At 42.5% G+C, this 23,320-nt stretch overlaps 1 protein-coding gene and 1 long non-coding RNA gene across 5 annotated transcripts in view; one reads left to right on the top strand and one right to left on the bottom strand.

The window, feature by feature from the left end:
- LOC308395676 overlaps positions 1-23,320 on the top strand; it is a 382,280-nt gene that overhangs the window by 349,496 nt on the left and 9,464 nt on the right. The gene's annotated exons all lie outside the window — the stretch shown is intronic.
- Positions 1-23,320, bottom strand: part of kirrel1a (kirre like nephrin family adhesion molecule 1a) — a 32,569-nt gene that overhangs the window by 4,208 nt on the left and 5,041 nt on the right. Inside the window, exons 2-14 of one of the 4 annotated variants that reach the window (XM_080898604.1) lie at positions 12,407-12,556; positions 8,898-9,047; positions 8,649-8,806; positions 8,373-8,523; positions 7,895-8,000; positions 7,561-7,709; positions 7,254-7,381; positions 3,695-3,821; positions 3,319-3,419; positions 1,711-1,927; positions 1,258-1,362; positions 854-981; positions 449-562 (exon numbers count right to left, since the gene is read on the bottom strand). In XM_080898604.1, the coding sequence (XP_080754730.1) occupies positions 449-562; positions 854-981; positions 1,258-1,362; positions 1,711-1,927; positions 3,319-3,419; positions 3,695-3,821; positions 7,254-7,381; positions 7,561-7,709; positions 7,895-8,000; positions 8,373-8,523; positions 8,649-8,806; positions 8,898-9,047; positions 12,407-12,556 (1,784 nt within the window). Of the gene's footprint in view, positions 1-448; positions 563-853; positions 982-1,254; positions 1,363-1,710; positions 1,928-3,318; positions 3,420-3,694; positions 3,822-7,253; positions 7,382-7,560; positions 7,710-7,894; positions 8,001-8,372; positions 8,524-8,648; positions 8,807-8,897; positions 9,048-12,406; positions 12,557-23,320 lie in introns of all 4 variants that reach the window. The other 3 variants (XM_080898606.1, XM_080898605.1, XM_080898603.1) reach the window with 3 other exon arrangements.

Raw genomic sequence — 23,320 nt, forward strand, 5'->3', positions numbered from 1 at the left:
CCAGCTAAATAGGCAGAGTGTGCTTGAACCTGGTTTGTTCTTTTAAACATTTCTTTCCAATTTATGGAGTTTTTGTCTTCTTCTGTGTTTTGTCTTGTAATGACTCTGCAGCCAGCTCGCTATGTAATCAGAGGGAAGAGTTACATCACAGTTGGACTGAGAGGGAAAGGCAGAAAAGACCAAAAGAGCTCCAGCAATTAAGGCCAGCTGCACTGAAAAAATTTGATCTTAAATATCCTACTCTAACATTCTCACAGATACTGAGTACAGCACTTACACTATTCCCAGCATACCACCAGCAAATGAGGCAGAACACATCTCTGCTGAAAAGACGATTAGCCCAAAGGAAAAATCTGGCTTCAGAAATCATACTTTTTTCCAACGTTTTGAAGAACACTCATTCCTGAACTGACATACGCAAATGTTTCTGGCATCTGTGTGATCTCACCTTGAGGTCATACTCCTGGCGGGTGTCCAGGGTGTCACTGCGGAGGTCAGACTTGAGCTCTATGTCATCTTTAAAGGGCTGATTGGAAGGAGAGAAGGACACAGAGGGGAGAAACTAAACCGTCAAACAACAAAACAAAACAAAAAAACAAAAACAAGGAGGAGACAGGAAAAGGGAAGGAGGCGACAGAGTGTGACAGGAGAAGAGAAAATGGGATTGAAAGTGTTAAAAAGGGGAGATTAAAAGGGAAAAAACATGGTGTTTTTCTTTAGTCAAAAGCCACAGTGTGGTGCAGGAAGAGGTTACCGAGTTAATCTGAGGGGTTTTTTCTACAACTACAGGCTGTGTAAACAGTATCCAACCCAAACACACACACACAGACGCACACACCCTGCCGCTTCTCACCGAGTACATGGCCTTGACCATGCGCGAAGCTGTGGACACGCTGCCGGAGTCCTCCTCTAAGCTGTGGGTCTCCTTGTTTATCGTTTCTACCTTGATGTCGGGCTTACCCAGCGTGACCCCGCGCCGACCTGGAAGCAAAACACGGCGAGGTTGAATGCAGCTTGACACACGCTTGTCAGTCGGTGTGTTTTCGTGAGCTGAAGGGAACAAGTTCAGAGGGGACCTGCATCCATACGGTGGAGAGGAAGTCGTAGGTGTTTGATTTTCTCTGGTTTGCTGCCCGTTTTTTGGCATTAAATGAAGCATTTAATCTGCGATGCTCCCTTAAAAGGCATGGGAAACAATGGATTTGCAGATTTTCTTTATAATGTACGTGAAAGCATATGGAGAGTACGACTCACTGCCTTTGCGTTGCCGGTAGAAAATGAGAACGAGGACCAGCAGGAATATGAACAAGAGGATGGTAGAGCCCACGGTCCCACCAGCTATTAGCCCCACTGGAACCTCCTCTGTAATGAGAGGGTGAGAGAGAGGAACAGTGAGTTACAGATGTCTGCTCTTCGCTGCAGCAGCAAGGCTTTAATGGAACAAATATTTTATGAAGCTACATAACAAGACATGTAAAATTTAATATATAAGCAGGAAACATCTTTTAGTCGCTATATGCATACACACAATCAGCTTTTACTATGATTTATGTGCATATTTTGTTTTAAACTCATACTCTAATCATTGTCTTCTTTCCTTGTGAAACTTCTGAATAATTGTGTTCACTTCTCCTTCCCACTAGATGGTCATTTCATTGAGATTTTCTCCAGAACACTGAAAAATGTTCTATAAATATATGTGAAACACACCGGTCTCCTCCAGCGTGATGATCATGGTGCCCGGGCCGAAGGAGTTCCAGGCCGTGCAGTTGTAAGTGGACAGGAAGTCGGACTCCATCACGTTGTTGATGGTGAGGGTGGAGAGGACGCCACCGCCCTCAGATGACAGTTTGCTCTGCTCCACTGTGTACCTCTCCAGCAGCGTCCCCTTCTCCTTCTCCCACACGTTTTCCTTCCACGCCCACACCTGACGCGCACGCACAAACCCCGTTAGACTAAATCAGATTCAATTAAAAGGCTTCAAGAGCAGATTCATTGTAGTCAGGAAAGCTGTGTAAGACCTGCTCAGTATAGAAAAAAAACATCACACTGTGTTTTGCACTAATGTCATGATTTTTTTGTAGCCGTGCAGGAGTCACTACTTCATTTCACTCCATAATAAAGTTACATAAATACTGTGACGAGTCCTACTCTTGCAACCATTATAGCAGGAGTTGTCCTGTGATACCGTCGTTACCATGGGAAACATATGAGGATATTATTATGACTTACTTTATGATTCCCACCCCAGCTATCAAATCACAGTCAAGTCAAATGCTTCCAGTTATGCATTTGTGCACAAATACATATTAATGTGCTGTATTCAAGCACATTAAAGGGTACCTGAAACAGAACTGGTTACATAAAAGTGTTCACAGTATGGCTAATAAATGCAGAAGATCTAAGTAACTGGCAGTTTAATGATTTGTGCTATCGCCACACTACATTTTCAGTTTTTCAAACATGAATAAAAAAATTGAAATTACCGCTGTTTAAATATTTGCTTTTCTCAACACAACAGGGTGATCGTAGCTGTTAAGATATTTCTTTTCAAAAATGCCAACTGGCTATAATGTGTCACACTAACATTGTAGAATGACATGACAGTAATAGATGAATGAGCTGGTGAGAATCTTGCACACCCTCCAACCTTAAAGCCACTAAAAGCAGCTGTATTATTCAGCACTGAAGTACTGCGCTAAGGTGAGTTAATTATACATAAGCCCACATGTTTCCATAATCTGCCCACTTATTCGAGAGAAGGAGATTCTCTTGGCTGTGGCGTTTACTGGGACAACTGTTCTTCCCCAGTCTTTTATATTTTATAAATCTTTCTCTGCCCAAACCACCGCCACTTGCATTAGAAGCGTGCAACGCAAGTCAGGATGGATCAGTCACAGAGGCGGGGGAGCCGCGGAGCTACTACTGCTGCGTTTCTGTGATACAACCAAGCAGGGAAAGCATCCAGGACGATTTCTGACGCAGAGCTAAAAGCGGGCCGGCTTAGTGTTGGTTTGTTTATGTGATGGGATGGAAGAACATTCTAGGAGAGTTTAAGGGTGAGTCACCACTCAAATAGATAAGGGGACAGTGTCGGTGCCTAAAAGCATTCGCCATGCAGGAAAAGAACCATTTACGAAAAGGAAGGTACAGTAACCATAAAATAGATACTGCTGTCGGACTAAAAGGCACAACCTTGTTGTCTCTGTGACCAAAGCTTCTCCTGGTTTGGCGTTTTTCTCGGTCTGGACTAAAATGTAGAAAAAATTATCTTCGGGTTTTTTTTGCCACAAATGAGTCACATTTCCTTTCACTTACTATCTTATCTGGAGGAGGTGTACTAGCTATGTAGCATTTCACCTCTCCTCTCTCCCCTCTCCCGGCATACTGGACTGGATCACTGGAAATGATGGGTGGGCCTGCAGGGAGAGAACATGTGGATGCATTTAACAAAAATGTAAAAGAAACTACTAAAAACCGCTAAACCCAAGCTTATCACTCGTTTCTTTTTTTAACTGTTGACCTTACGGACCTGTTCAAAAGGAGGTGTAGGATGGTCAAAAACAAGTGCCCACCACTTTAGACATATAGCAATTTTTTTTTTCTTTCAATTACAGAGACGCTGACCTTTTCGAAAGTACAACATTTTCGTTTACAAGCAGTGACACATTAAACTGTGTTGATGTTTGCTGACCGTTGACTGTGAGCGTGACCTCAGTCTCTCCTACTCCAATCCGTGGGACGATAGCCTTGCATACATACTGGCCAGCATCCGCCTGGCTTACCGACTTCAGAAACAGCTGATTGCTGTTACTCAGAACCTGTGGGGGAGTGAAAAAAGAAATATAAACAAGGCATCTGCAAAACTGCAGCAAGGAATAAACAGAATAAAGGTCCACATGTACAGTGTATAGGGAGAAAAAAGGTCCATGTGTATTATCTCAAAAGATCCCATCGTAGATAGTATTTAAGTATACGTGTTCTTCCACTCTGACTCTAAATTGCCAACAATGCAAACATGCACATCCAATTTTAACCTATCACAAAGGTTTTGAAGACGCTTAGCAACCAAATCCAAAAAATTAGCCATGTTAAATTATGTCTAAATATGTAAGCATGTAGAAAGAAAAACACCTGAATGAGTTTGATTATACAGATGTGGTTTTTGGCCAAGGCAGACCACAGTTTCCAAACAAAGACATGTAACAAGCCCATTTCTTTTACTGTCTTAGTGATGGTCTCTTCCCCACTGTAAGTCACCGCAGCTAACATAAACAGCCTTATTGCTAACCAAACAGTGTACCATAAGTGTGCTGTTGCTACACTTATGGTAGCAACAGCACAAAGAGGTAACTGCTGATCCTCAAAAATTCAGTCAGATATAAAGCCAGAAACTGCAGTGTGCCGAATAACCATTAGAGGCTGGTTCCAGACGCAAGTCAATCCTCAAAGAGCCCCATGTTGAGCCTCTGAGATCTGAGCTGTCATTGGTGCCCACCATAACTCTAACCCTAGGCAAAACAGAAGCATTATTTTTGCTTTTATTAAAAGCTTGTGTTAAAGTTTTGGCAAATAAAGAGTCAAAGTGACACACACCAAAATTCATTCCATAAATGCCTGCTTTACCTTTCTGCAAAGGTTAGAATAGGGTTCCCTCTATAATGGCTTAGATCTCAGATCATTTTAAACTCAAAAAAGAAGAAAACAAAAAAAGAAACAGGGTGTTGGCCAAAAATATGGAGGTCCAGAAGACTCAGAGATCAAATAAAGCATTTTGTGATGTTTATTTTATTTATTTAGACAGTAATTTAATCAACATCCAAAGGAGGAATTATAGATATTTAAGAAAGAATATATAAGAAATATAAATACTTCTAAATTAATTATTATCCCATTAATAAATACTTCAAATAGAAAAAAGGATTTACAGAACAAAAATAACTCTCAATAAAAAAACATTTCAAATTTACAGTGTAAAAAATTGATTTTCAAAAATGCTATTTAAAAAGAGGAATTGTGTGTAAAACAAAAATGGCAGTAGACACGGGCTCATCAGTCCAGATGTTAACACATAATTTTCTGATACTTGAAGCCTTAAAAGACTTGACAGGGCGATTATGTCTGTCAGTCCTTGTATTGCTGCGCTCTATCAAGAGAAAGGCTAAAGATGATGCTATTGATTTCAGTTCATTTGTCTTACTTACACAAGTGCACGCACTTTGACACAAATCTAAGCAATGAAAACCATTTAAGGAGCACTGTACACCTAGCCATCAAAGGTTTAATAACATACCGTAAGTCCTGCAAAATCACACCACATCTGATGTATGAGTTTGGTAGATTTGCTTATTGTCAGTAAATCTCAAACCATTTGAAAGCCTGTTTATTTTCCCTTAAATTGTGCCACATTTGTAAAGAAAATGCATTTGTCGGTTGAGCAGCAGAGTTGTGTATGTGGGTTGCACCCATGAAAAATCTGCCAAATCTTCTTTTATACATCAGAGTTATTCAAATGTATCAGCAGTTGGATGTCACTGTTAAGTGAATGGTGAAAGTGACCTGCAAGTATTTTTGACTCTTTCTTTTTAGAATTCATCAGCAGCTGCTGAGGAACGTATTTGAATATTTCCTTGAATCTCTTCTATGCCACTTTCCTTCACCTTAAAGCTGAGGGATGGCTTAATCCTGGCGAGGAGACAAACATCAGTGTTTTGCATCCTCTGTGCAACAACCACTCATCAAGATCAGCCAGAAGTCTATACCTGTCTACAGCTCTGTTGAGCAGCACAAGATATAGGAACAGACAAAATAATGAATAACTCAATTTCAGGTAGATGATGAACAGACAGAGTTTTCATCCCTGAGCTGTACCATGCCCTGCTCTGCAGAACTGATCAATCCAACTGTGCAATTTCCAGAAACAATACCAACATACAATTGGACAGCTTGCATTCTTTGAAAAATGCTGGGCCATTTATGATCCGTCTATCAGAAATCACGTGTCCTTGGCTTTCCTGCACTTTCATAATTCAGTGTTTCATACTTTGTTGAATATCAATAATAAAAGAAATGACTGAACTGCTGTTCTGTCATTGTAATCACCCTGTCTAAAGTCTTTTAAGCATCAGAACGTTATGTGGTAATATCTGGACTGATGAGAGCATTTTAATAATTATTTTAAAGGTTGTATGTTTCAGTGATTGCTCTAACACTGTGTGTAAATGTGACAGGCTTTTTGTTTGTGAAAAGCAAATTAGCTTACTAAAAACGATAGCTAGCTAGTGCTAGTAATATTTTCAAAAGCTAACATGAGGCTAAAAGTGATGCTACGGTTAGCCATGTTAGCACGTTATTTATAACAGGTGGTCAGGCTGAGTTCACCAGAGCACACTTAGAGGATCATTTCACTGCAGTGTCCCTTTGCATACTTCTTATACAGGCTCAGTCATACACGAGGTTAAGTCTCCTTAAACAAGCACAAACATTTACTTAAATGCTAACTGGAGCAGCTAATCCAATAGCTTAACTACATGAGGTTAAATGAGGTTTCCTATTGAGAGTTTATTGAGATTTTTTCTGTAAATCCTTTTTCTATTTGAAGTATTTATTAATATATTAATAGTTAATTTAGAAATATTTATCTATAATTCCCATTTTTATTGTCCATGAAATGATCAGATAATGAATTATTGTATTAATGTCTTATTTTCTAGCTCATAGTTTTTTCCACAAGTCAATATTAAATCATGAAATCATCATCTCCCGATCCTCCATAAAAAATGGTACTTTGTAAACCAGTGAGTGATGTCATGATCACTACACTCATTTTTTACATACAGGTTATTATTTGCAAACACCAACTAAATTTACCATTTTTGGGGGGGAAATACAATAGATGTGAGCGACAAGTTACTAATAGTTAACCAGACATTTGTCAACAAACAGATTTTCTAAAATTCAAATTGAAAATAACTTTATTGACATAATTGAAATATTAAATATTATTAATACCTTTTGCTGATTATAGATTAGGATAGAGTTACTAAATTGGAATCATATTACTATAGACAACAAATCAAAACCTAGTTTCATGTAAGTTATAAATATAAAAGATGGTGTTTGAAAATATAACATAATGCTTTTCGATGACCGGGCGCTTTTGTAAACACTTGGGAAGAAAGTGTGACCTGTAAAAACAGTGTGAGCACAAGTACAGAGGAAAATGTGCAAAGCGTGGGCTCTTAGCTTCTTACCATGTTTGAACCCTTTTTGAACCAGGTGAGTGTGAGCGGAGGGTTTCCAGCCCATTTGCAGTTGAGGGTCACATCAGAGTCAACATCTACTGTTTTTGGCTGTGGCTCCACCAGCAGGATTGGACCGACTGGAGACAGAGATTGAAAGAGAGAGAGAGTAATAATGCAGTAGGACTAAAAGGGGAAAAGCTACTCGGAGAAAAAGAAACACAACAACGGTGTGTTTTATCCCTCTGACTCTGGACCGTAGTGAGTGAAGTGGGCCGCAACTTATTGAACATAGTGAGATGACTACAGTGTGACTCACAGTGAACGTCCACCAAGATGCTGACGTTGGTTTTTCCCACAGCATTGAAAACAAGACATGAAACCGGCTCGGTGAAGAAGGAGTGGTCGGCCTTGGTGGTGAACACGCTTTCCCTGGCACCCTGCAGCACCACACCGCCCTTAGCCCATCTAGGATTTAATACAGTGCGTTAGATGTACTAAAAAAAACCCGGAAAAACACAAAGATGAGTAGCATGTGTGACATGAATTGAAACCTAAAATTGTTTGATAACTTAGTTTGAAACTAAAATCTGTCACTTTGACTTTGTAGCAGCTACTTTAAGAAGCATGCTGAAAATGAGAATGAAGCCGACCTGTAGCCCATGATAGGAGGGTTGGCGTGAGCCTGGCAGGTGAAAGTGACTCTGTCCCCTTCTAGGACAGAGCGAGGCTCAATGGACAAGGTCACTATTGGTGAATCTGGAGGAGAGAGAGAGCAAAAGAGACTCACATAAGACCAGGCCCTAGCACATCTAATGCATGCAGCAATCTGGAGGACAGGCTGATGCAAAATGGCTGCCGCGCATTACTTAATAGCTGCTATAAAAGCTTTTATCTGGTGGCAGATGGTATACATTCAAAATTATGATGCTTGTTCTTTTTTGTCATAAAAATAATAATAATAAAAGTAGCAGGGGGAACAGTCATTATATTTGTGTTTGTCTCTGTAGTAAATATTTGCTGTTAATATATGCATTTATCCTTCAGTCAAGGAATCTGAATGAGATGTGGAATACATTATTTTTCTTCTCAGTTTGCTAACTTGTCTGTATTAAGAAAATCACTGCTTACGGTGCACGTTAAGAGTGACGGTTGTGCTTTTGCCAGTGGGAACAGCCAGATTGGTGGCCACACAGCTGTAGTTCCTCCCAGTATCGGTGTCAACCGGCTGGATAGGCAGATAGCTCCGTGTGGTCACCCGCTTCCTGTCTGGAAGCACTTCCTGATGATTGGAGGATAGGAAGACAGAGAGAGATACGCACATATAGGAGTGTTAGAACTGCATATACTGTGTATGTGTGTTCAGTATTTCTAGGCTCATGTGTGGGTTTGTCTTTTTAGGTTTACAGTGATGCTGTTAGCCCCCTCCACAGGTAGACCATCTTTGAGCCACTCGATCATGGAGGGCGGCTTTGCCCCTCGAGACACACAGCTCAGGTTGTAGGACTCCCCTGCATTCAGCAGTACCTCCGGACCCCCATCAATCACTGGGTCGTCTGGGGGGACTGCAGCAGAAAAAGAGCGCAGTTAGAATCAAACACCGTCTCGCGTGCATCCCATAGTCATGTGCAAAGACACAGATGCACACAAACATACTGAGGACAGTGAGTTTGGCCCTTCTGGACCTCAGGGCAGCATCTGGCGCCTGGCACTCATACAGGGAGTCATCGGACAGATCAGCTGACAGAATTTCCAGGTTGTACTGGCCCAACTCCTGGACCCGCAGCACACGGTACCTGGGCCAGGCTGGGAACACACATACACAAACCAAGGATATAGCTTCACAACAAACAAAGAGTGCATATTATATTATTGCTTGCTTTGTATATCTGTTTAGGGTTCCGGCACATCTGAAAACAATAAAAAGACAAGCAACAGGGACATTTTTAATCTGTATTTCCACTCTTATGTTGACATTTTAGCTGTAGTCTCAAATCTATTCCCACGTATCAATGTTGTCTTGTGTGCTTATGTTTTTTTATTTTATTCATCTTTTATATTTGAACCTTCAAATACTAACTACCCATAGTCACATGCTTCAAGGGCCCAACATATTCTGCAATATCTTGCAGCTTGCTGAAGTTCACGCAGATTTCAATCATCAGATATGTGTCATACGTGAGGTAGAAATTGGACCTTTTAACCATCAGCGTAAAGGACAACAGAGCAAAGCACGGCCACATGACGTGACTGATTTAAAAAAAAAACAAGCATGCATTCACTTAGTTTCACGATGCGCATGCACAGTAAAACACACACACGAGACACAGCCTTGTAATCTTCCCTTCCCCCATCCAGCATACAACCCAGTTGTGTGACAATACACTATACATTCTCACCATTAGGTGGCATCCCTGCTCTCTTTACCCAGCAGGGGGAAAAGATGAATGCATTATGACAGCAACGTTTTAGAGGACTCACATCGACTCTAGTCCATGGTGCAGAATTCATGTTTGCTGCCCAGACGTAGTTCACATGTGAAAAAATAGATCTCTGCTGCCGTTTGCATGTGCAGCCTCTGAACTGAGCCTTGCAGCTCGCCTAACCTTGCGCGTCCTTCTTTCTGCATGCATTTGTGCATGCGTGTGCCTTGTATATGCGTGCATTTGCATGTGAAATGTTGAGGGCGAGAAAGCGTATGAAAAGCCCAGAGAAGCAGGGATGGTGGTGGGGGGCAGAGGGACAGTGCTCCATACACAAACAACACACACACACAGTGAGAGTATGTGTGCACTAAGTGGCCAGTGTTCATTCACGTTTTTGTTTTTTGGGGGGGGGTTTGTTTTTCAAGCTTTAGGCACTAGACTGTTACAGTAATAATATGAATCAACTAAAGTAAGGAGGAATGAGGAAAAGGCAGGACAGACAAGGACAGGCCGAAGGAGAAAGAAATGACAGAAAGGATGACAGAAAGAGGAGGGGATGAAATAAGAGTGTGTCAAGCTAAGGAGAGACGAGCCCGACAAGTTAAAAGAAGAATATGAGAGAGGCCTCAGTGCAACAGTGGCAGCTGAAAGAAGGAGAGCAAAGGAGAAAGAAAGGAACAAGGGATCTTAGATGGGAAGGTCACAAAGGAATAAGATGACAGAGGAGAGGAGAGGAGAGGAGAGGAGAGGAGAGGAATAAATGGTGAAACAAAAGTAATCCAGAGCCAAGCAGAAAAAAATGTGTACACTATAAATTGACAACATCTGCAGAAAAACAATAACAACAAATGCAAGGCAACAACATGAGACAGATGATGCAGTGCCCCTCTGGACCAATCAGTTAAAAATGTACCCACTTGTTTAGACCAGTAATTGCACAGCCCCAGCATTAGTCCCTTTGGGCTAATCAGTGCAGTTCTGACAATGTTAGAAACAAGCGATGAGATGCATCATTTGCCCCCGAGTTTTGCCCAAGTCAGGCAAAATCAGACTAGGAATCATGTGAGGTAAAAATGGAAACAGTACAGGCAGAGAGCTTCATAACAGAAGGAGGGTTACGTATATAGCGATGAATCGCCCTTTCAATAAAAATCAGCAGGCAGCTAATCAGTGTCACCCACTGCTAATAATACAGAGGTGGTGATGTTCCTTAGTCAAAATGAAGGGTGTCTACAAAACCTGCCCAAGGGAGTTTAGAAATTCCCATCAAAAAAACTGAAGATATGTGGAGGAAATGGCTAAAAATATCATAAGCTGAATGATGTACACAGTGTGCCACAACAATCTGATTCCAATTCAATTCTGGTGTATTTATACAGCACCAAATCACAACAAATCACCTCAAGGTGCTTTGAATTATAATGCAAAGACACTTGCAGGATTCTGGAGAACAGCCCAACAATGAAATGAGCCCCTATCAGCCTATACTTGGTCCAGCCTTAACTTTATCAAAAAGGATATTTGTGAGTGTAATAAACAGTAAGTGATGCGACATCTGTGTCTTTTTTTTAATATGACAGTATCCTCTTTTATCACTGTGGGAAACTCGCGCAGGCACACCTGTAACCAACATTTTCTCCAGCAAAAACACTTAGTAACCAGTAGATACCACAGTTACAATGAGACAGGCTTTAGTAACACTGAGCAAGAGTGTATCATTCACAATGTGGCTTTATTAACAAAACTCTCAAAGTCCACAAGAGAAACAAAAGCAACAATGTTTCTACCATGCCACAGCATAGACCCGGTGAAAGTCTAACTGTTTTTCTTTAGCATACACAGCATCACACTGAATGGATGATGTTTGGTGGTTACTGTTGGTCAACTAAAACCATGTGAATATGTGGCATTGGGTTATGGAAATTATTACCAGTTTACTTTTAGACAAAGCGATTCATTACCCTATCAAGAAAGTACTCTGCAGATTAATTCATTACAAAAACAAATATCAGTGGCAGTCCTCAGTGTTAACCAGTCCAATTGAAAAACCCTTTCAAGGCCATGATGTTGGAGCCAGGCTTCTAGCAACTTTGTCTTGCTAACTATTTTATTTTGTGAGGCCATCATAGACGGTAGTTTTGTGCTGATGATCACATTTAGCCCAAAGCACAGCTGAGACTCACATGGCTTTAAAGAACTTTTAATAAAACCTCCAAACTTTAAGAGCAAATCACTGCACTATTTCTATAGCCTTTCAACATGCTATCAAGCTATTCCAATAACTGCCCTACTACTCGGACTTTGTGGCAGGTGCAGAAGCTCTCATTAAGGTGGAATTCAGTCATCCCGTTTGCCTTGCATGTACTTTGGTTTGTGCATTTCCAATTTTTGCTGATTGTCGGAAAAAGTCACACAAACAAAACAAAAAGAAACTAAACAATTGTAGCACCTTGATGCCTTCTGCAGTCCCACTTTTAGCTCGGTGCCATAGCACAGTACAACTTTACCCATGTGTACTGTAAATATTGTAGGCCAGACACCTCATGAATGGAGAATCAGGGGGGGGGGGAAAGTCCAGACACTATCAAAATTTCTGCTTCTCTAAAGACGCAGCATGAAACGTAGCCCGAGAGCTGCTGCGATCCAAAGATATCAGAATCAGCTTTAATAATAAAACAATCTTAGTCACATGCTTAACTGAGTGAAAGAAGGGCCTCGGGAGGCTGTATGATGTCTCACCTCGGAGGTCCTCTCCAATGCCCAGAGCCAAGCCATCTTTGGTCCACTGAACAATGCCAGAATAGTTGAATACAACACAGGACAGGATCACCCTCTGGCCCCGCACCACCGACTGGTCTGCTGGCTCCTGAGAGAATCTCGCTGTCCAAACTGGTGGAGAAAACAGAGGGATAAGTTATGGAATTATAAGATATTTTTATGTGTACACTCTAAAGAGAAGCTTAAGTAAAAATCATTCGTTCAAGTGTATCGGCCTATACCTTTTATGGCTAATTGATTCAAACTTTATTCTCCCAGCAGCAACGGAAGGCCATAATTACCACGTTTGATCACACAGTGGCTCGTGGGCATTAAGTGCAGGGCAGCAAAGAACAGCGTGGTGAGACAGGGGTGTCAGAAAAGAGCAAATCAGAGCAGAACTGGAGAAGAAAGAAAGAGAAAGAATGAAGTGGAAGAGGCAGTCAACGCTCACTCACGAGAGGAGATCAAACTGACAACTTCAGCCATAGGGTGTCTCACACCCCCTTTTCTCCCTCACTCCTGGCTTTTATTTCTCCAAAACTCCCCGATCCTCCCTCTCGTTTCCCTCTTGTTTCTCCCTTCTTCATTCCTGCCTATGAGTCATCTCCCAGGCTTCCACTCCCCAACCAAAACTACAGTGGCTGTCATTGTCTACCACACTCTCTCACTCCAGTTTGTAGCCCACTACCACCATGAGGAAAACGGGTGTGTGTGTGTGTGGGGGGGGGGGGGGGGGGGGCTTCAGCCACTGTTTCATGCAGTACAATGACGAGTTGTAATTAGGTGTCCCCTGAAGACATGGTGCACGTACGATACACGAGAGACAGCCGCTGCAAGATTTGCTTCAAATCTTCAGTCTTTCCATTCGGTCTCTCGCCTCCATTTTTTCCCTCTCTCCCACTTGTTATTTCGAAGAATCTCGTACTGTAGATCATTAACCCACTGCTGCATTGTACACCCCCCCCCCCCCCCCCAGCCCCCACCTTCCTCCTCCTCCTTTGTCATTGCCTCTCTTCTTCTGTTCTCTCTCTGTAACGTTGTACGTCCTTTACCCAAATTGCTTCGCGTCACTCCCTGCTTTTGGTGTATATGTATGCATCCCCACTCGCCTCCTTCACTTTGTACATCTATAATTCTGTCTATAACTGTCCTTTTGCTTCCTCCACCTCTCCTTTCCTACAGTGTGTACACACCTCTCTCTTTCTATCTACATACATAACGCCGTATATATCCTTTTACCCATAATGCTTTCTATTTCTGTGTTGCTTCTCCTTTGCTGGTTGGAAGGGGGTTTGAGGCGGACTGTCACAACTCATTTATCACATTAAATATCAGCCCTCTAGCACTTTCTCTCTCCCTCTCTTTCTCATCCCCCCATTCACCCATCTCTCTCTCCTCTCGCTTTTTCCCCTCACTCCTTTTTTCTTCACCTTCTGCCATTTCCATCTCTTCTTCTCACTTGTCCACGCCACTTTTTTTTATCACTTGTTTTGGCCTTCTGTTTCCCTTACACCCTCTTTCTCACTCATTCCCTCACACTCTCTTTGAGCCCTCCAGCGCTTTTCCAAAGGTTTCCATCTCTCTCACTTTTTTTAACAACTGCCATATGCCTCCGCACCCCACCTCCTGCCTCCCCATCATGACCCTCAGTGCCCATCTCTCGCATTCCCCATCCCTTTCACAAACACAGACATGCACTCTCTCCCCATCATGTCATATTTGGTGTGATCTGCAGAGGTTCAATATGCCTGATAATACAAAAGAACCCAGTCATGCAAAAAGATTTCTGTACCAATCACAACAATGGCTCCTGACAGTGCAGCACATTAATATTCTGAAGATAAAGGAGGTGTGCAAGGATACACGGTGAAAAGGGAACTGGATGCAGATGGAGCTTTGCAGCATGCATACCAAGAATAATTCAGTGTGTTGCCCCAAAAAACATATTCTAGTCCTTAATCTGCTCCCTGAGGACCCCAAAGAACTAAATCGATGAATTAAGATTAAAAAAAGATGACAGAGCAAAAGTGAGTGGCCATGAGAAGAAGGGAGTAAAATGTTCTTAATTAAAGGCTTTTAACTAAGAATAATGAAAAGTCATCTCTCAGTAGTGAGCAAGCACATTAGTCCAAAGCTACATGATCCTCCTAATGGGCACTCAATACAAGCCTGACTCACTGTGTTGAGATAAATAAGGAACTTGTGATTGCTGTCTAACGCTGACAAATCAACAATCAAACTAGAATCTACATCTGTCTGTTTTGAAACTAAAAGAACATCAATTCTTAAAGGGCCTGAAATCATCCTTCAATATCCTCTTACCGTAAGCAACAGATTCCTCATTAACACACACGAAAACACGTTTGTGTTATTTGCATTATTAAAGATTCGTATCCATGTTTTTCTCTGTATGCTGCCTGACTGATTGAAGTGGGTGCAGCTTCGTTGGAAAAAAACTTATGTTACATACTCCCGTGCACGCAATGCCAGATTAATGTTCTTTTTAGATCTGTTTGTTTTCTAACGGGTTTTCATTGCTGTGATTTAAAAATCAAGCAAAGTTGCAAGCTGCACAGTCAAATCAATGTGCTCAAACCAAGCAGAAGACACTGCGAGTGAAAAATGAACCTGAAAAATTAAGTGCCCGCAGTTCCTCCCATCAGGAGGCTGGTTCTAAAACACTGACGGTATATAAAAGATGGATGTAGCTTCCAGGTTCTGAAAACCTGCATTATCACTAATGGGCTACAGTTATAGACTCCTTACATTGCTAAAAGGCTTGTACTAGTACAAAGGCCTATGGATAAACTAGGGTATGCTGATTGCAATTTGCAAGTTCTTAAGCAATGAGAACAGGGCGTTCCCCAGCTTCACAGTCGGATTCACATCATATCCGGTTTGAAAAAACCAAGACGTTTAAGAAAAGCCAATAAAAGATCTGGGCTTCACAAAAGAATCAGCGAGTAAAATCAGTGTAACAGTGGTTACATCCAGCTTTTGTATACATGTTCCAAAATGGAATTAGTCAGCTGAATTTCTTGTGCAATAGATCTATTTGCTGAAAAAGTCTGCTTTAATTCTGGTGAGTAAAAGTCTCAAATAGGTATCTATGTCTGGAGTGTAGCCACACAGCCAAAAGAGTACCAAAAGATGCAGACTGAGCTAGATGCTCTTAGATATCCTAGAGTGTAATAACGGACTGAAACAGAAGATGGCAGCACTGCATGTACAAGGATGCCAGCTGCTGTTAAGCCCCTGAAGAAGAAGAAGCTGTGTCCGGTATCGTAGCTATGTCCAAATTCAGGAACCACATCCTCCTCTGCCCACATTTGTAGGCCAATTACGTTACAGCGACACGACGAAGGCTGTCCAAATTCGAAGACTCCGACAAATGCGCCCTTCATTTCTCCAGATTTGAAGGATGGGTCGGATGTATACTTCATGGCCCAACCTATCCCAGAATTCATAGGGTGGCCCAGCGCGGCCCTGCTCAGTTTCCAACAATGGTGGCAGCTAGTTAGTTTTAATGTTACTCTTATTATTCTTTCTGGGTGACAAAATAAACGTTTAACGTATTTTCAGGCGAGAATATAGCTGTGTAAACCTCAAATATCTGCTCAGTTTATCAAGACACCACATATTTTCAAAAGCGCTCCGACGTTTTCGGAGACGTCTGTTACCCACTAGCTCGATAGCTAGCCGGGGTTCTAGGCTCACTAGAGCCAGTGAGAACACCGGACACCTGGCAAATCGTTTTCAAACCCACCGCTGTCTTTCACTACTCAGGTTAAACATGATATATACATAACTTAAAATGTTATTGTTTGGCTTTTTTCAGTATTTTATTTGTACGTTTTACGTCCAATGGATGCATGATCTGATTAGTCGACTAATCGCAAAAATAATCGGTGACTAGTCGACTATCAAAATAATCGTTTGTGGCGGCCCTATTGTCCAAATATATTTACATTTGGCTCCAGGAAAAAAAGACTACCTGACAGCAACCAAAATACTGCCATCAAGACTTCAGGAGATTTCATAAAAAAGTCTGTACAGTCTATTGCCGAAACACACAAAACACAGCAGGGATAATAAGTCTCAGTGGGATTGTCATTATGAACAACGTCTTCGTTTCCATTGGAAATAAAGAAATGCTGATTGCAGTGCGTTGGTGTGGCATGCTCTCTTTGCACAAGATAAATCAAAGGAGTGGCTGGAATCTGTTTCTCATACGCCAGATCTAATGAGATGGTACAGTGTGTAAAGATCCAGTGTGCCTTGAGCAGTTAATGTAAATAAAACATTAATGCAGAGGTGATTAAGGTAGAAAAGGAAGAATTAGCTTGGATATTGCCTGCCATTACAAAAAAAGATCACTGTCGATGGCAGATTTTTGATGGTAGATTTGTCCTTTAATTTTCCTGCATGCACCCCAATTAAATGAAAGTTGCACTTTTCTAAAGCTAATTACTGGGATGCGGAGTGTGGATTTATAGCGTCTTAAAAAGCGTGACAAGCCTTTCTCAGTTATACATGGTGTAAAGAGAGTTTATCTGGGTTTAAACTACCCCGCAACCTCGACAGTAGCCTGAGGGCAAGTAAATCCTTCCTTCCACCACCTCTGCTACGGTAGCTGAAGGTATTCCCTCAGTAAACCAAAAACATAATCCAAACTGAATACTCCTGAGTGGAGGCTACACAATCTGCAGAGAAAACACCCATGCAAAGGCTGAAGACTGAAAACATTGACTCATTTAAACATGTGCTCATCGCCTTCTGATTTCCATATTACACAGTTAACACTTGTCAACATGAGTGTATGTGCTCGTCTCTGTGTGTTTAAAGAAGGAAATCTACAAGCGGCGAGTAGCCAGAGTGAAGGAAAGACAGGAGAGTGCATGCAAGAGAGCTTGTATTCTCTCATTATGTGGGTTATGCTGCAGTGACAAATTTAGAGTGTGTCCTGATTTCTTTGAGTCACCGATCCCCAAGACACCACCGGGAGACTCCGAGCACCCTGTCCCCACACAAACTACGGTCACAAAGGGATGCTTGCAGACACGCACGCGCCCGCACACAAATAGGCTGCAAGGATGACCTAACCTTCGCCACATGGGCAAACCATTTCCTGTCAACACACACATAAACACAACCACTCAAAACCCCAACCATATAATTGACACACAGAGGCGGTTTCCTGAACATGGATCACACCACAGCTTGGCGTAAACCATCAAGCCAGCGGCGCATCTTCATCTCCGCTGGGAATAGGTCTCGGTTTGGTCTGGGATTAAGTACAGCCCTAGCCAAAGTTTGGAAAGGGATTAGGATTAATCTGGGGCTAAGGACAACAGCCCCTTGCAGACACTGAGACACCAACCTCTGCTTGTCAATGCACACACAAAGCCAAAGGCGAGCGCATGCTGCCTCGTCGGGTGACTCACCAAAAGCATGGCCACACATCGCCACAGTGTGAACTACTACAGCAGTTTCCCCCGGGAGCACCTCTCGCACCACGCAATGGTGTTTTAATAGCAAGGTAATGAACCATCCATTTGAAAATCACCGAAAAGGTTTATGCGTGCAAAGACGTTCAGAGCTATTTTTAGCGAGTGTGCTCCTTATACGTCCCCCATTTCTGAAAGTGCCGCACATTCTGCTGTTAGGTGGCGACTGTCAAAACTTGTTTGCACCTTTTAAACACACGTTTGCTTCACCTCAGTGGGATATGAGACAAAGCTGGAAGTGATGCCATGCAATCCACAGTTCTGGCAAAGGCTTGACTGGTGGCATTCAGTCTCATTGAATTAGATGCTATTAAATAAAAAGCCATTTGTATGGATTGTTATGCATCGATCTAATTATCTTTGTGTCTGGCCCCCTCCCCGTACCCCTCCGACAAAGTCCCCCTGCCTTCCTCTCCCTCGCTCTCCTCCAGCCAATCCCCCGCCTCGGCTGGATCACGGACTTGCGTCACCATAGCAACAGCTGACGTGTAAAGTAACTGCCCAAAAAAAGTTTTCTGTACAAACGCGTCTACGAGCGCACCCGCGTATGTGCATCTGTGTCTGATGAAACCCTCCCTCGTGCTTGGTACACCCATTTTCCTGAAAAAACATTTTTCAATGACCTCATCCTCCCTCCACCTATTCAATTAATAGCCAGACGGCTATGCTGGGCTCTCATTATTTCTCTGTTTCAGCCCTCACTCCCTCTCTGTTCGCCATTAATCAATCCCCTCTAAATTGATTCTGTTATCTCTCTAATTCCATATCGCCGCCGTGTGTGGCCGATGCGTTGGTGCTATGGAGGGGCTGCCGAAAATGAGATGCAGGAGCGGGAGAACAAAGAGACGGCGAGGTCCACAGACACCGAGCTGTGAAGTGTGATGGAGGATGACATCATTGTTTCAGGACAAAGTTGCAGCCATAGGAGTCGCACTGGCTCACCCTCTCGCTGTTTGCTGTATATAGCGTACATGTAGCTGTGTGTGTCGCTCTGTGATCATATTTGTTTTTTCTTCCTGAAAAACTGATTTGGATATATGAGGTTTTAAAGCCCTACCGCACCGTGTAAAAATACTCAGACTATGTAGCCTACATACATTTTAATTTACTCTATATGCGATGAATGGCAAGAATTTTTAATTACATTAAATAAATATATTTATTCAATGTATTTATTAATTGTCTCTTTGTTAGGTCAATAAAATATACTCACATGTGAGTCTATGGTGATTCTTTAAAACTACTTATTTCTTTCAAACAATAAGCAGGGAAGCACCTGTTGTGTATTTCTGAACCCACATCAGTGTTTAAGATACTGAAATAACACTGTGTGTTTGTTATTACTCACCTCATGTATCCCCATCACGTGCCACTGAAATATAATAAGTATTTTTATGTCTTTTTTTGGTTCTTCAAAAGTTTTGCCAGCACAAAATGTATGTGATGCAAGAGATGAAACGTCTTGTCGTCTAAAGCACTTTGGGTCATCAGTAAGACAGGAAAACTGCCATATAAATCCTGGTCTATTCCATTGCTACATTTCCACTGAGGGGATGTGTATACCGAAGCATGTGTTTGGCCCATCTAGTAAGTGCTTTTCAGGCACATGGAGGCAGCGGTAGACCCACTCAACAGTGACATTAACATATCCTTCAATCTTATTCAGCACTGTTACAAGCAGGATGTGACGTTTGGTTGGTATAGAATTCGCCTTCCTCCCCTCACTGTGATTGGACATTGAGTAAAAAATGATAATCATAACCCAAATTAATAATCTTCCATGGCCTGACAGGAGATAATCAGCTCACCGTGCTTTTTTTATACTAACTGAGTGATCTGCTTCCATGAAAACTCATGGCTAAATTGAAGTCTCCATTCTTTTTGCTGAATTGAGATAGAGACTAGCATATGAAGTCCTGTGTAGACCTGGTCAATATTAAATACCATGAAGCAAAGCACCAGTTGCACACACAACTCTTCAAACATATATGTAGTCACCAGTTGTTGGACAGGCAACGTCAGATTGGCAAATTGGGCAAAAACATATCACCCAAACCTAGCGCAGACAGATTCAGTTTATCCTCAGACCAAACCCTGATACTTACGCAGCTGAACACCTCCCTTCTTAAATAGTTCATTTCTATAGCACATTTTACCCTGCAGTGCTCAGATTGTTTCAAATATTAAAATTAAAGACTAAAACAAACCTTCCACTATCAAAACTACGATCAATTAATGTCTAATTGATAAATCAGCCAAAGCTTTTAGCGCTAACTCAAGTGTATTCACGTTCTCCATTTATTTAGCTGGCTGTGGGAACTCTACCACCTGTGCCTGTCTTCTTTCAACAACATGGCCGCCTGGCAGGATGGCCATAATAACCCATCACCATGGTGACGGCGCTATAGGAACAAGCAAGTCACATAGATGGAGAGAGGCAGCGAATGAAAGGAGGCGACCCGCTGCGCCTGCTGACACCGTGTCACTCAAACACAAAGGTGTCTCCTGGAGGTGGGGACGGAGCACAGGGAAGATTAGGGCAGAGGGGAGAGAGAACAGAAAGACTCAGAGACTCCTTCCTTTGTTTGCCGCATTGTCTGCCCGCTCACTCCTTTCCTCTGTCACCTTACCTAGCCGTCCTCCCCCTTACTTGCAGTTAGCGACCCCTCTTTTTCTTCCTCTCTTTTGTGGCCATGCCCCTTCCTCATTGCTTATTCACTTTCTTTTGTCTGGCAGGCATCTTACTTAGAAATTATTACTCCTTCTCCCCTCCACCTTCCACCTTATCCCCCCCTTTCTATCTCTGTGCACATCTTTCTTCTTCTGGAGGCAGGTTTATTTGGAAATAGCAGGTGGAGAGGGGGGGTGAAAATTATTCCTCGGTCTTTGTTTGTCCGTTTTTGATACAACTGTGTGCACACGTGCTCCTGTGAAGGTGTGCAGAGTCGTTTTTCCATGAATATTTGCGCTGGGAAAGTGTGCGTGTGCCACCCTTCCATTCTCTGGGGCTCCACTCATACATTTCACATCTGAAGAGCTTTATTTGTACCAAACCTCTGTTACAGACATTGTTACCATGGCTACAGCCCAGTGAGGACCACTGACACAATGATAGACACAGTGGCCATGGCAACCCTATGATCACTAGTGGGTAATATGATAATTCACGGATGAGGCTTCTGACACATTACGGCCACATGAATATGCTCAATCGCTGGAAAGCCGGCCTGTCGCTGGTAATCCACAAGCCTTTGTGCAGCCAGCGTGCCGAGCGACTGACAAAAGATACTCTGCTGTAACCAAGGGTGAGCAGAACTAACAATAGCTGTCCTCTGGATAAGCTGGAACAAGAGGATACATACATATCAAGCTGCTACTCTGCAGATATGCACTGTGTAGCTTGCGCCACATGGGTCGCCACCGAATTCAAATGGCACAATCAATATCATAATGAACCTGTGATTCCCAGCAGTGGTTCCACATTGACGATAGTTAGCAGCCACACTGCCTCCGAAATCCTCGAGATCGGGCAAGCAGGCAAGGTCCCTCAATCCACCTCGTGTTACAGTATGGTGCAGAGACAGAATCCAGCAAGACTATTTTACAAGCAGCATCCCATCAATAAATCAGCCCTTCCAAGGTCTGCTTTAATTCAATCCAGAGCAATCTAATTTTATTGGTATGTACTGTAGCCTCTTGCAATGTCATCTGTCAGTAAAAGCATCCCATAAAAGCTGGGGGCCTTGACCTGCTAGAGTGTAATAATATTCATACGTACCCCCACCCCCTTCCCCCCTGTCCAATATCACCTCCAGTGTCTCGTGTCTCTTTGAAAAGAAAGCTTCTTTGTTAGCAGCAGATACCAAAACACACTAGAAAGCGAGGATTTCTGGGACGAGGATAAGAAATACAGAAAACGATTTTCACAAAAGCAAACATCTGGTTTTTTTAACTCACTGATCTGTATCGTAGCTTTCTACGTGGGCCAAATATTTGTGTTAGGCAATATGTTGCAATGCAGTTGGAAAACTTAAAAAAATAACATAAAATTTTTAAAAAAAATTAAAAATCATTCCCACCAAAAGACAACAAAACAAATGGTGGCCAACTCAGCAGACTCCAACAGCAAGATGTTGAGCTGTTCCACAACTGCAGTTGACTCATGGTTTACTTACCTAGTCAGATTCTTAAGACGACGTACAAAAAATGTCAAATATGATGCAAAAGCATGGAAGAAAAAAATAACACAAAACAGCAATAGACTTTGTCAACAGCTGGTATAGTCCCCAAAACTGTAGTGCACTTGTGTTTTTGTTCTTTTTAACTCGTTCCAGTTAGAGAAAATGATTTAATAACGCAGTGGTGTTTTAAACACCTTTTTGCCAACAGTTTGGGAAAGACACATTCCAGCTTTATCACATTATCAGTTTGTTGTGGAAGAACTTTGACCAGCCTGCACAGAACCCTCCATCCAATCAGCTGCACCCCCCACCTTTGGGATAAACTGGAAGATCGCCAAACATCAGCGCCCAAGATCTTGAGGAAAGATTTCCATAAAGCAGGGGTTGCGGGGGACTTCAGGCTTCAAGAATCGGTGTCCTACAGGTTTTAGATGTGTCCTTGATCCAACACAGCTCATTTAAATGGCTAAATTACCTCCTCAACATGTCTTGAAGTCCTCCAGAGGCCTGGTAATGAACTAATCATCTGATTCAGGTGTGTTGACCCAGGGTGAGATCTAAAACCTGCAGGACACGGGCCCTTGAGGCCTGGAGTTCCCCACCCCTGCCCTAAATTGTTGAAGTCCACGTACTTTTGGCTATACAGTGTGTCTTCATATAAACTCCTGATGACTTGGCAAAATGTAAATTGGGTTAATCTGCTTCTAAGAACTTGGGCACACTGGGTTATGGTAAACATAGCCTTGAGGGTAGAGCATTAAGTTGGCAGCTGTAGTCTGACAAAAGTAAAGCACGCGCAGAACATTGTTTTAAGGACTCGACTCTGAAGCCATTGATGATTATTATAACTAAAAGACGGCTCGCTCATTATTTGCAGTCCGCAACATTTTAGCCTGCAGGCTGTTATAGTCGATGACATGAGGACAGCGAGCGTTGCCGCGCTGTGGTAACCGATTTAGTTGGACGGCTGACCCTAATGTTTTTATCATAAAGGAAAGATGGATGGAACAAGTCAAATCTCTCTCTCTCTCAGACCCTGTCCCTGCAGAGCAGCAGAAACTGGGAGAGCAGAGAAATGAAGTGACATCATCAGCGTAGGCCACATTCCTGAAGAGGGAGGGGGTGAGGAGGAGGAGGCGGGGGAGAGAGGGAAGAAGAGGAGGAGGAGGAGAATGTCCCAAAACTTTTGAGGTTACAGGACCCGC

This window comes from Rhamphochromis sp. 'chilingali' (genome assembly GCF_963969265.1).
Source record: "Rhamphochromis sp. 'chilingali' genome assembly, chromosome: 1".
Taxonomy (NCBI): Eukaryota; Metazoa; Chordata; class Actinopteri; order Cichliformes; family Cichlidae; genus Rhamphochromis; species Rhamphochromis sp. 'chilingali'.